Raw genomic sequence first — 14,117 nt, 5'->3', positions numbered from 1 at the left:
CAGCAGGCACTCCACACACTGAAGTTATTCTTCAAAAACAAGTTTTCTGAGTAGTAATGTTGAAATAAAAACGTCACGGTTTAAATAAAGGTAAGTTTTGTTTGTCGTTGGTCTTCGGTAGGAGGACGTATGTGGGACTTTCCATTCCAAAAGCTCTAAAAATAGTTAGTTTCGGTTTCAGTTTTGCCAGTCAGTGGTTGTCGGTTCGTGACTGAACAGGCTGCCGGTTTGTAGATATTAAATTAACGTTATTTACTTGGTCTGAGGTTATATTCGAGTTTTTCAAAGGTTTGGGACGTTCGTCGAAGCAAATAGGTCGTGTCAAGGAAACCGAGTAAGTAGGTTGGATTTAAGGGTAATTATAACAGTTGCTATCCCCTGTAAACTCGTGTAGTATACGCTATCAATGCTGTTTATGATAGTAGGTGTCAACATTTGCCATAATTGTTTGTGTTTGTGTGTGATGTTTGGTTTATTCACGGAGCCATTTCAAAGAAATCATCAGGGCAGCAGAAAATGAAAGTAAATGCAATCGGCAGCAAAGTGAAAGTAAATAGGGACCATTGTCCTTAAAGGGCATTCAAAATGTAGGCCTGGTGTTTGATGTTTGATCATGTTTGATCCGTCAGTCCCATCCACCCAACACTTATAGACGTAATGTCACTCTTCCAGGGGGAAAAGGAAATACTCTAGTGTACAAAGACTAGTGCATGGTGCGTTATAGCGTTAATATATGAGTATAAGCTGAAAAAGTTGCTTTAAAAAAAGTTTGCCCACTGGTGACACATAGATCATTCTTATTTTATGTTTTTGCATGTTTGCATATTTTGCTGATATTAATACTCAGCTGTCTCTGTCATTTGTTTTTGCAGAGTGTGTGCGTAATGCAGAAGATGAGCTACTTTTTCCCGGTGCTTTGCGTGTGCCTGGATGTGTGTGTGGTGCACACCATCCGCCTGGCCCAACTCTCGCCTCTCCTACTCTCTCATCCATTCATCACCCTATGGGTAGGAGCCCTGACCAGAGCCTCCCTCCTTGCCTTCCTGGCCTTCACCTACCCTGGAAGCCTACCATGGACTAAAAGCTTCGAGGGGATCCAGAGCTTAGGGGTCCTTTGCTTCCACTTCCCAGTGTACGCTACTCTTCTCTGGGTGCTGGGGCAGTCCACCATGGAGGAACTGTGGGGGTGGCACTCTTGGGAGAGGGTGAGTGTATGTGTTTTGTTGCCTACCATGCTACAATATGTGCAACCTTGGTGAGCAGCAAGAAGGAAAATATGAATTCATTACCTAATGCACTTTGAGGGGACATATCTCAATAAGAAATGTGCTTTTCTTTACGTGCAATAGCTATCTGTGAACTGCAGGATTCTTACCAGCTACTTTGAAGTGTAAAATGCATCACACAAATCTTATGATAAGAGTTGAAGTTTATTGTTCTATATCAGTAACTTCTCCTGCAGCAGAAAGTTGTAAAAGTGCCAGTTAAAACTGCAGTATCAGTAAGAACAGTCAAATATATTAGATAATGAAAATATCAGGAGCATTTAGCTGAAATAAGAAGTATGAATACAAGTATTTGTTAATGTATCTATAATCTACATTTTTTATGCTATTTTTACTTGGAATCTTTTTAAACTGTGTTACTGCTATTTGTGGCCACCTCCTTTACCACTGTTATTGCCACCCTGGAGGTCTTCAGTTCTTCTTCTTTTGTTTCATGACAGAAACCACTTAACAACTTTGTGATTGCTGCCAGCATGGATGGGATGCATAAATTGTTGCTTTCATGTCTTAAGTCTGATCAGCAGACAAAACACACATTTACACATTAATATAATGAAAAAGTGAATAATTTTTTTCTCTATATGTGTTTATTAGATTTCTAGTAGTAGATCTCTCAGATAATTGAACAGTTTCCAGTGTAATTGAACTTTTTTTGAGCAGAAAATAAAAATAATGCATAAAACATACTCAGCCTGGAACAAGATCTGAGACCAAAACCAATTTATTTCATCTAAGCTAACTAAACACACGTGTAATGGTTATATTAAACCTGTCCTTTGTCCTGCAGGTGTTACAGGGTTATATCGTGACACTAGTGGCCTGGCTCTACTGGAGTCGGTATGTGTCATCTCTTTTGATCTCCTGGGGCCAGTACATTTCATCTTTTATTAAGAGGACACCATCTCAGAAGCCAAAAGAGGAGACTGGGGCCTCTCTGAAGAGACTGATGGGATACATGCAGCCCTTTTTCTGGCGCTTTGTTGCTGTGCTGATACTTGTCTTTCTCTCGTCTTATGGTATGTGAAATAACACCTTTGAAGTGGGGTCTGTTGCGCTTCTTTCATTCCATCGTATTTATAGTATTACAATTGTGTATTCTCATATTAAACATCATCAGAGTGGCAAATAATGAGGTTAGCATACGTGAAAGTAAACCCTGTATGCAGAATGTCATGCTTCAGACTCGGTTTCAGATAGTTTTTTAAAGAGAGGGAGAAGGGTGATAAATGTGCCCGTTCCAGACAGTGAATTACCTAGAGGGTTGCATTAAGGCCCAGTATAAGATAAATAAGGATTATTGTGAACTTTGAATCATGTGTGGAGTCCAAGAATACAAATCTGGAGCCTAAAGCGTAATACGCCTCTTTTCGTTTAAATTAAAGCATGCATGTCCTTCTTGCCACTACAGTGTTTTGAAATTATATCCTGTAGTTATCATTGTGTTCGTGTCATTGTCCTCATGCTGTTAATTTAAGTATAGGAAAAAAGGTCTTGTTTTCTGCAGCACTAGCTGCATATCTGTAATAATGCCAGCAACATGAAACTGTAATTGTAGGCAATTGTAATTGTAATTGAAATGTAATCACAGTCCACTGACGCTGCTGAATGTAAAAGTTAACCTGGCAGTTGGGCTTTGCCAAAGATCAGTATGGTGATAATGTTAACACCTGCTTTCAGGTGAGATGGCTATTCCTCAGTACACTGGACGCATGGCTGACTGGATCATGAATGAAGAAGCACCTGACGCCTTCACAGAGGCCATTACAATCATGACACTAATGACCATTGCCAGGTAATACAACCTTTGTCTTCTTTGGTTATTAAAGTTGGTTTTTAAAAGGTTCTCTCCGTTTACTAACGCAGAACAATTTAATTAGAATAAATAAAAAACATGTGATCTGTTTGCTAAAAATTTCAGGGATTTTTTTTAATACTCAGAAATGAACTGAAAGAGTGTTGTGAGGATGGTCAGCGTTAACCTAGGATGCTTTTTACACCCGAGCTCCTGCTCCAACCCATGTAGTGTAGTTTCAGTCACTTCTGAGGATATGTGTACAACAGAAGCTTAACAAAAGCTTAAAGATATGGCTGTAATAATATTTTATGTACTTTTAGTGTAACTCTTCCTCTGCTTTATGTCTCAGTGCTGTGCTCGAGTTTATATGTGACCTCACGTACAATATCACCATGAGCCGCATACACACCTCGGTGCAGGGAGTCGTCTTCCAGGCCGTGCTGAAACAGGAGATCGCTTTCTTTGATGCCACTTCAACAGGTAAATTATGTACAAACTGTATACAAGATTAATGTTTCATTAATTAATAACTAAAACCCTAAAAGCCAATCTCAGTTTCCTCTTAAAAAGTTTTGTGAACTTGTTACAAATAATCCAGAAAAAAGAAGTATATATACACTTAAAATGCGATCCCTTTAAGAAGACTCATGCTGTACTGTTAGGTGAACTGGTGTCACGGATTACCACTGATACCAACAGCGTGAGTGAAGCTCTGAGCGAGGAGCTGAGTCTTCTGATGTGGTACACGGCTCGTTTCGGCTTCCTCTTGTTCTACATGGTGAGCCAGTCATGGAAAATGACGCTGCTCACATGCATGGGGCTGCCCATCATCTGGGTCATACCCAAGCTCACCGGACGCTTCCACCAGGTGATGTGAAAAATTTAGCTTTAATTACTTGTTGATCAAATCTCCTCTGATCAGTTACAATAGTGACAAATCAATAAAATATGTCTTGTTTTACTGAATCAAACTGTGTAGTTTAATTTTTCATTATATTTCAGACTATTGCTGTGCAAGTTCAAGAGTCACTGGCAAAGGCTAACCAGGTGGCCACAGAGACCTTCTCAAACATGAAGACAGTGAGGAGTTTTGCCAATGAGGACGGTGAGACAGAGAAGTACAGACTGCGCCTGGAGGACACTTACGCCCTTAATAAAAAGGAGGCAGCTGCCTATGCGGCTTCTACCTGGGCTAACAGTGTGAGTTGAACACTGATCTATGCTACAGAGTATTTGCAGTTTTTGTTTAGCCTGACTTGTGTGAATATGTGGCAGTGGGAGTGTCTAAAGGCAGCTAACAAGACATTTAAACACCTTTTATTTGTTGTTTTTATAGCTAGAAATTGTAACTGAGATAAATACACAAGGTGAAATCTGATTATAAATTTCAAAGAGGATCTATTGTGCTTTTCGGTGCATGCGAAAACATAAATGCAATCAGATCTGACCTTTAACCTGCCTACTCCTGCTCCTGCTGTTGTGCTGTAAGTTCAGACCTCTGGTGGTGTCTTTGTTGACAGAGGATGTTAAGCAGTGCATTTCTCGCACCTATGAATATATATAGGCCTTGTTATTAAGAGGCCAAACCCATCATTATATCACACAATAAGCAGTTAAGGAGTGTAGCAGATACCAAACATTTGTCCAGCTGCAATCTTTGGTGCTTATTATATTCTCTTGTTTCAAAGTGAAGTGCATAAAGGGCTCTAACTTTAAATCACACAAAGCAAATTTCAATAAATCTAAAAGAGGGTACACCAAGGTGGTACACTGTAAATGTAGACTTCAGCATCACGGTCAATTACTCATTAATACTTAATGTAACTCATTTTACAGTTGATCACTCTGTAAGCTGTTGTTCTTGTTTCTCCAGATGACTACCCTAGCTTTGAAGGTATGCATTCTGTACTACGGGGGCACACTTGTGACCAGGGGGGCCGTCAGCAGTGGAGATCTTGTGTCGTTTGTCCTTTATGAGCTGCAGTTTGCCTCTGCTGTTGAGGTGAGCCATCGACCAAGAAGAAGCATAAATGGATGCTCACTTTTTCCTCTTATTCATGACTACTTCTCTTTCAGGCTGTCATGCGATATTACCCACAAGTGAAGAAAGCAATTGGAGCCTCTGAGAAGATCTTTGAATATTTGGATAGAAAACCTCAAGTACCCCCAGATGGTACTTTGGCCCCTGAAAATCTTCAGGGACACATTCAATTCAAAAATGTTACATTTTCATATAATGGAAAATTAAATGAAGAAAATCTCGTCCTTAAGGTATGTACTAATTTGTCCTGTGCATGTTTTACTTCAAGTTAAAGCATTCCTTAAAATATACCTCTTTCACCAGAATATATCTCTGGAGGTAAAGCCAGGCCAAATCACTGCCCTCGTGGGTCTTAATAGATCAGGGAAGTCCACCTGCGTGAAGCTGCTGGAGAGGTTTTACCAGCCTATAGGAGGGGAGATTCTCCTGGATGGCAAACCACTGAAAAGCTACAAAGACCAGTACCTACATGACAAGGTTTGTGAATATCAGATATTTAATTCCATTTGTGTTTTTATTTATAATCTTTGTGCTTAACGGTGCCATGGGAAACACTCAACGCAAACATTTCTTTGGTTTGTTTACAAGAAAATTCCAGAATGCACCTTTAAAGCTGCATTAAGTGGGGTCTTTTTTTGGCCACTGGGGGAAAAACAGCTTATAAAGCTAAATTATAAGCTGTTAAGCTGTTGCTCTAAAATTATTAAGTGTGATGCAAGTTCTGCATGCAGTATTTTCAGAAGATCGATTTAATGCCTAAACATTTCTTCTTTAAAAAGATGAAAGGTCAATAACATCATATTTTAGCTTTAAAAGACCTGATCACAGTGGAAAAACAACAGTAAACACTTTTAGCCTGTTGGGACCCACTGAGGATAGTTTTCAGGGCCATATGTTTCTGTATATTATTTTTTTTTATGTTTTTTACTGGGATCAAATTTTACTATATCTTTTTTAGAAGAAATAAATGCAGAGGTATTATTGTTTTGCATTTTCTAACTAGTATTTCTCTTCATGTTATTTTTTTCAATTTAGTTTAATCTCATTTAAAGCCAGATTTACTAATACTTTGTGCCAATTGGTTTAAAATAAAGTGCTGTTGGTATTTACAAAGCGACTGCGAGTAAGAGGTAAGAACTGAGTTTGTGACTGACCCTGTTCTGTATGTCTTTCTGGGAGTCCCCTACTGAAGGAGCAAAACATAGGGAGAAAATCTTTTTAATCAAGCACGTAAAGTTATCTTTTTTTGTGCTTGATATTTAAATGAACTGACTGCATCCAAATTTAGAAAACAACGCAACTTTTGTACATCGCTCAGAAAAAGTAACTACTCCTACGAATACTGTTTTACTATTTGGGGACTGCGTTCACACGCTATTTTGCCCAGTTTAGTATATCTGGCCCTTAGTTCCCAGAGTGGATTTTTAATATAAATATAATTACAATTAAAATTGACCAGTTTCATTGCTAGGTTTTTGTTATTATGAAAGTAACTGACTCGCAGTCACAGGGACACCAACCGTCCCAGTAACTGTATGCATCAAACCCTCATCAGACTCACTGTTAGGACAAGTTTGACCAAAGGCTAAAACAAAATACATTTCCTGTATATTTTCCTTTTTTTTCAAGTGTCTAAAATTATTTCAGTTCTTTCCTTTTTATATAAGTGTATTTTATTTATTTTTTTAATTTCAGCTAAGTATTTTCTACACCTAGTTTTAGTTTAGTTTTAGCTAACAGTAAACTTCAGCTGGGAACAAAGACATCATCAACATCAACCTCTGTGGCTATTCGCACCTAGGGGTTTATCAAGTCCTCATGCCACAAATTTAACTCCTAAACTGAAGTTAAAGATACTAAATAAATCCTGTGAATTCTGTATAAAATGGAAATGGAATGAAATTAGCCCCTGAGCTTCAGCTAATGATGACAGGGAAGCATTTTCACAGATTACTAAACGTTTTTCCTCCAAATTCCTGTTTAAATTCACTCCTTTGTCATCTGTCTTATCTTGTTATAAGGATACTTATTTGTGCTTTTTCTTAGCTTTAATCTGCAGCTGATTTCTTTGAAGGCCCTGCTTAGAGTCTGCTGTGAATATTACACAGTCACTAATATCCTGTCTTCGTTCTGTTTGCTCACAGATTGCTGTGGTGAGCCAGGAATGTGTGCTGTTTGCTCGCTCTGTTCGAGAGAACATCAAATATGGCTACGAGCATGCCTCTGATGAGGAAATGCATAGGGCTGCAAATCTGGCCAGCGCCCACAAATTCATCATGGAACTGCCGAATAAATATGACACAGGTTCGACCCAGAATCTCAGCGTTTAACGGCACCACAACATTTCATATTTTCTAAGGCCCTACCTAAGCAAAAGTTTGTTGGTACATCCCTCTGTTTCATAGATGCCGGGGAGAAGGGTGGCCAGGTGTCTGGAGGCCAAAAGCAGCGTATTGCTATTGCTCGAGCTTTAATCAGACGTCCTAAAGTCCTGATTCTGGACAATGCCACAAGTGATTTGGACACAGAGAACGAATATCAAGTAGGAAATTCTTCATCTTTAGTGATTTTGCATATTTCTTAAAACTGTTTTTCCTTTAAAACCATAATAATTGTGCTCTACAGGTCCACCAGGCATTGACGGATCAAGCAAAAGACTGCTCCGTGCTGTTGATATCCAACAAGATGAGTGTTGTTGAGAAGGCCAGTCACATAATTGTCATCGATAGAGGGATGGTGAAGGAAGAGGGCAACCACGAGGAGCTGATGAATAACAAAGGCCTTTATGCTGGCCTGGTGGAAAAGCAAAATAAGAGCTGTTTCCGAAATGAGGAAGAATTGAATTGAGATGCAGTGAGAAGTGTGAGCAGCACTCCAGGAACAGACTTGCTGGTTTTAAGACTTAGATCTGATTTATGCTTCAGCGGGAAATCTACACCTTAACCTGTGATGTAGCCATAAACCCCTGCTAACCCTGCAACCTAACCCGACATGCACCTCCAGTGAAATGTAACTACACATTGGGTGGATGCAACCCGAAGTTACTGTGATTGGCTTGTTCAGCATCATCGATTCCTCCTGTATATTTTGAGTGCTAGTTTTTCGCAGCAGTTTTTAAAGTTACGAGTGAAAGAATAACAGTGGTCACTTCAGTATAAGGAATAATAATCATAGCATCAATGTAAGGATTCACAAATGTCAGCAAACTCCTGGAGTGCTGAAACTGTCAGAATAGACATGAGAGAAAGAGTACAAAGAAGTGAAAAACGGGAAGGACAAATATGTCTGACTGCGAAAAAAAACTGACCACTACAAATAGCAGCGACCCAGAAGAGAAAAAAGTCCCCAAATTACATTTTATATCTATCAGCTGGCACCACATATGAAACATCAGGACTTGACCACACAGTAATTAACACATAATGCACCAGCAAAGGCATAAATGCCGGCAATGACGTTTAACCCACTTAAGCAGGTTATGTGTGGGCTCTACAAAGATTCCCCGCAGAAGTCTAAACCAGGCCTAAAAGATGCAAAACTCAGGCTACATTTATATTGTAAATATTTTTTTTGCAGTGAGACCACCCCTTGTATTACAAAGGTTTGCTGGAGTTTACCCAGTAAGACTGTTGCACCTTAAAGTCCTTGAAGCTGTTATCTACCTACTCAGCAGTCCCTGAGAGTTGCATCCTGTCCCAAAGATGCAACCAGCAGACCGGTCCAGATAAAAATCCTCCGTCATAATAAAAGAATGCATTTTCAATCAAGAAATCTAAATGAGTAAAGCAACTATAAACAATAATGTCTAGTTTTTGGTTAAAAAAAAACATCAAATTTTCAAACAAAAAAAATCTGTATTATAAACCTTCAAGCCATGATTGATTTGCAGCTTTCCCTCCAATGCTGTGATACATCCAGACATACAGTTTTAAAAGAAAAGGCACAGTACCATAAGCAGTTTAGCAAAATCAGTGGTAGTGGGTAGATTAATGTTTCTTTATTATTGTCACATCACCCAAACCCACATCCCTCTGGTGAGCTTTTATATCCCTTTGGGTGTGATTGAGAGAGCTCATGGTCACCCACTCTTTTGCTTCATACACTTTGCTTCATACACTGTAGATGTAGAGATCAAGCAGCTAGATTCACTTTACTTTATATTGCACTATTTAAAACTGTGTTTCTAAATGTTCTGGATGGGTTTATGTGTGTTTGTTTATTTTTCTGTACTTTTCCCTTTATGGATGATTCTTTACGACTCAATGTTCAAACTTGTTTGCTTCCACAGAAAAATATTTACACAAATCATGACTTGCTCCATTGTTTTTAATATTCAACTTTTCATTAGTAAATCTTTTAAACAGAGCTGTTATGTGGTGCGTGTGATTTATTAATGTAAAAAAAAAAATTCTCATAAAGATGTTTTCTTTGTAATAGCGTTAAGTTGTTGCGGAAGGTTCTGGGTGCTTATGCTTTCCGCTTTTGTTGTATGGTAAAACGTCACAATAAATTATTACTGTTAAATAACATGTGGATTCAAGTAAGTGTTAATAAAGCAAAAGTAGGTTTTGCATTTTAAATTCCTCAAAGTTGCCACCTCTTGCTTTGTTAACAGCTTTACATACTCTTTCTGTATACAGCATTCTTAACACTCTTGTAGAAGTTCCCTCATAAGCCGAGCACAACTTGTTGGCTGCTTTTCAACTATTCCCAAATTGACTCAACTGGATTTAAGTCGTGACTGTGGTCTTAATGTCCCCTGTGCCTCACAGTGAGGGCCACACATGGAAATCCAATCTCTTTTCCTTTATTTTACAAAGATAATGTGTCTGGTACCAAAAATAGCACAGTTAAACTCATGAGGCTGAAGTCTGGATTCACATGGGTCAGCTGATGAAATGTGTCTGCTATTTGAACTTCTGGAGGCTTTGATGTGGGCTCTAATCTGAGGCGCTGTTAATGGGCGAGGATGGTAAAGCAAATGGAACTTCTCTGTAACTGGGAATTTCTAGTTTTTCTTTTTTTGGTTTGACCTACATGAGTGCCAATTTCATCAAGTGGAATAGACTTGGGGATGATTTAACACTTTTTGCACTTTTTTAGTTACTTGGAGACCAGGCAAACTTTTATTTATTCAACTGTCTGCTGATCAGCCATGCCACATTAAGATGAATTTTTATGGTGTGACATTCACTGTCTTCATTTGAATTTCAGAAGTCAGATGTCCTCGGCTTCCATAGGACAACAGGTTGGGTACATGCTGGACAGGTTGCCAGCCTGTTGCATGGCCAAACTAAGTTGTTATGTGTAGCTAAAGCACTGGCTCATGCCTTAGGTACATCTTTTATGCTAATGATTCCATCATCATTATCATCATCATCGTTTATTTATATAGCACTTTAAAAACACACAAGGGTGACCAAAGTGCTGAACAACAGAAACATAATAGATACCATAAGAATAATAAATACGATAAAATAATAAACTAGCGAAAACAATAAAATACAAGTCAGTCAACCACTGAGTCAAAAGCCATTGAATAAAAATGCGTTTTCAATCTGGATTTAAAAACCATCACTGATGTCGATTGCCTAATGTGAAGAGGAAGATTATTCCAAAGCTTAGGAGCCACAATAGAGAACGCTCGGTCTCCTCTCAGTTTCAGCCCTGATTTGGGGACTGAGAGCAACAGCTGCTCAGCTGACCGGAGCGAATGAGTGGGGACATAGGGCTTCAGCAAATCAGACAGATACGCAGGTGCCAGACCATTTAAAGATTTAAAAACCAATAAAAGAACTTTAAAATGAATCCTAAATTCAATTGGAAGCCAGTGCAGGGAGGCCAGAACCCGAGTAATGTGCTCAAATTTCCTTTTACCAGATAAAAACCGTGCCACAGCATTCTGTACTAGTTGCAGGCGTGTCAGAGTGCCCAGTCCAACCCCTATTAAAAGGGAGTTACAATAATCCAAGCGTGAGGTTATAAAAGCGTGGATAATAGTCTCCAAGTCACGCCTTGAAAGAAAAGGTTTAACCTTCAACAGACGCCTGAGTTGATAGAATGACGATTTCACCACCCCATTCACGTGGCCATCAAAGGTAAGTGCAGAGTCGATTTTTAACCCAAGATTGGTAATCGAGCTCTTCAGGTGAGGGGTCAGAGCAGCAAGGTCAACATCAGGGATATCAGAGGAACAATTCGGGCCAAACAGAATTACTTCCGTTTTACGTTCGTTAAAATTTAAAAAGTTTTGAGCCATCCATGACTTAACATCACTAAGGCAATCAAGCAGGAGTCTAATTTGGGAGCTATCAGAATGACTGAAAGGAAAATAAAGCTGGCAATCATCAGCATATAGATGAAATGAAACTTTATGTTTACAAAAGATCGCACCCAGTGGCAGGAGATACAATGAAAACAGTAATGGCCCAAGAATAGATCCCTGTGGTACACCCCATGGCAGAGGGGCCACAGAGGACGATGACGAGCCCAACTTAACACAGAAGCTCCTGTTTGAGAGATATGATTTTATCCACAGGAGTGCAAAGCCAGAAATGCCCACACAATGCTGTAAACGAGAGATCAGCAGGTCGTGATCCACTGTGTCAAATGCAGCAGTCATATCTAGTAGTATAAGCACTACGTGTTTACCACAGTCCGTCGCTACCAGGATATCGTTCATAACCTTTATGAGAGCTGTCTCTGTGCTATGAAACGGCCTAAAGCCGGACTGAAAAACTTCAAACATATGAGAGTTGTTTAGATTCCATGATCAGTACTAAGTGGCTTTACAAAGAAACAAGAAAATATTCCTCTGAAAATGATCAGGTACTAGGTCTGGACTGAAAAAGCAGCCAGTGTCCAAAGAAAACTTTGAAACTCCACCAGAAAGCCTGAAGAACTATTGCTTAAGGCCACTTTAGAAAAATTTAAAGAATGTCTGACTCCTTGGAAGCAAAGAAGAAATGAGTTGTGACCTGAGACTTTTGCACAGTACTGTAGTTATTGGGTTGTTTTTTTTAGATTTTTATCTCACTGTGGTGAACCTGAACAGCAACTTGTGTTTTAATCAGCAGGACTCTCTTTGTTTTTAATAGGAAAATATATGAGGGTGGTCTTCTTCTTTAAGGCAACAGGGGTGAAAATCACCTGGCCATTTTAAGATGAAAACTTCAAGTCCAGCAACAGATCCAGTTAATTTGATACTTTTGTTTATCACCAGCTTGCTATGAACAGTTCATTATGAAAAAATACAATAAATCCAGGGGTATACAGCCTGTGTGTGTGACTGTGAAGGAATGCATCATGCCACATTTCACTTCAACAGTGCAAAGTGAGTCCAAATTAGAATTTCCATCAAATATCTACCCTTGTTTTGTGTTTTAGCCATCACAGCATACTACACTGTGTAACATTAACAAGTACAGGATAAAATAAAGTGTAGGTTTCCACCATATCATTCAACTGAACAGAACTTCAAGCAGCTAGACACAGTAAGGTTAACTTGTAGGTAAATTTGGACTGATTTTATATAAAAGGCTTCGATTGTAGGACAAAATACAGCTGACGAAACAATGCTATTTTCAAGTTGTTTCAATAAATACCGAAGTGATCAAATTGTTAAACGGTCTAACAGCTGATCGGTGATTCACAGCTGAACTCAGCATCCCTGTGCTGTGTACAAGACATTTACAGCTGATAGCTGGTTTGTTTTGCACCCTTTGCATAACGACGTTTACTTTCTTTATGGAGGTTTCTGGCGTGAGAGTGCAGAGCAATAAGGTTTAAAAACAGCTTTGTTTCACCAACTATTAGTCAGATGAACAAATCATAGCTTTGTAATGATGCTATGCGAATTTTAATGGTTAACATACTGCAAACCAAGTCCATCCAGTTACAATTAACACAATCCTGCATATGTTAAAACTCTCCAGGTTAGGGAAAGGTAAACAGTCTATCCTTTTTACTACAAAAGTTTTGAAAATTTAGCTCGAGACAACAAAAATGGCAAAATAGCTTAAATATTATAGAATATAAATGCCATTATTTTGGCTTATATGCAACATGGCAAAACAAATATGAACCCAAATATGTAAGTAATATTACGTAATAATAACAATATGTTAAAGAAAAATATCTCCATTTAAAATATATATTAAATATCTATTTAACACAGCAAAAATAAAACTTAATTTAAAATGCTTACTAATGAATACGTTTACGTAAAAACTTTACAGTCAGTGTACATTGTAATGAAAGTCGTGCGCACAGTACAGGGTAGAAATAAACTGTTGAAGCACAGATGATGCATCGCTATACAGATGTGTTGCATAAAAGATTTATTGTATCTGTCCTTGTGGCATTGAATCAGTCTGTTGGAGAATGTGCTCTATGGTGCAGCAGTGACGAGTGAAACCCGTTGCCACTGCTTGTCAACAATCCCAGTCTCCTCTTATTTTATTTTTATTTTTTGGGAAACTGCACATGTATCTGTCTTTCTATCTATCTAGACTGCAGGATACTGTTAAACATAGCTTCTTTAAAGCGGTTAGTCACGGAGTTGGAAAAAAAGATGTCCATTTTTTTGAGGGCATCAATCACAAAGCAGCTAAGGGGGTTATTTCATGAATGTGCCGCTTTAAATGGAAACATCTCACCAAAAAAAATAAAAAAATAAAAAAATACAGTTGCTACCCAGGTATTCCGCAGTGGGTTTAATAAAACGGAGATCACCTGCATGACAATCCAAACTCTCTTGAGGACAAAACATACTAATCCATATAGACAGAGAAGCGTTAGCCTGAAAATTACAGCAATTATTAACGCAGTGCGTCGCCAGATAGCTCATTACTGTATAAAAAATCTGAAACATGCAATATTTTCAGAGTACAAGATGTACAGACTGTGCTGTTTGACTGACACCTGCTTACAGCCAATTATGGCGCGGAATCATCGTCCACGTGACAGGAACGACGCGGCACTGCCACGAGAGGGG

The 14,117-nt window shown here is 38.7% G+C and overlaps 1 protein-coding gene across 2 annotated transcripts; it reads left to right on the top strand.

Moving 5' to 3' along the window:
* Nucleotides 1–25: 25 nt before the first annotated feature.
* tap1 (transporter 1, ATP-binding cassette, sub-family B (MDR/TAP)) lies at nt 26–9,487 on the top strand. Of its 2 annotated transcripts, none has more exons than XM_085472239.1 (13): nt 26–90; nt 873–1,205; nt 2,074–2,302; nt 2,964–3,078; nt 3,431–3,561; nt 3,744–3,949; nt 4,084–4,281; nt 4,955–5,083; nt 5,158–5,352; nt 5,426–5,599; nt 7,267–7,426; nt 7,528–7,664; nt 7,748–9,487. In XM_085472239.1, the coding sequence occupies exons 2-13, from the start codon at nt 885–887 to the stop codon at nt 7,967–7,969; spliced, it is 2,217 nt and encodes a 738-aa protein (XP_085328365.1). In that variant the 5' UTR covers nt 26–90; nt 873–884; the 3' UTR covers nt 7,970–9,487. The 2 variants fall into 2 exon arrangements, with proteins under 2 accessions (XP_085328365.1, XP_085328367.1); XM_085472241.1 differs by lacking the exon at nt 26–90 and adding an exon at nt 208–334.
* The last annotated feature ends 4,630 nt before the right edge of the window (nt 9,488–14,117 follow it).

This window comes from Copadichromis virginalis, linkage group LG11 (genome assembly GCF_057382275.1).
Source record: "Copadichromis virginalis isolate Kocher_CV1m ecotype Utaka linkage group LG11, C_Virginalis_male_GT1.1, whole genome shotgun sequence".
In the NCBI taxonomy this organism is placed as follows: Eukaryota; Metazoa; Chordata; class Actinopteri; order Cichliformes; family Cichlidae; genus Copadichromis; species Copadichromis virginalis.
This window is presented reverse-complemented; position numbering and strand designations above follow the sequence as displayed.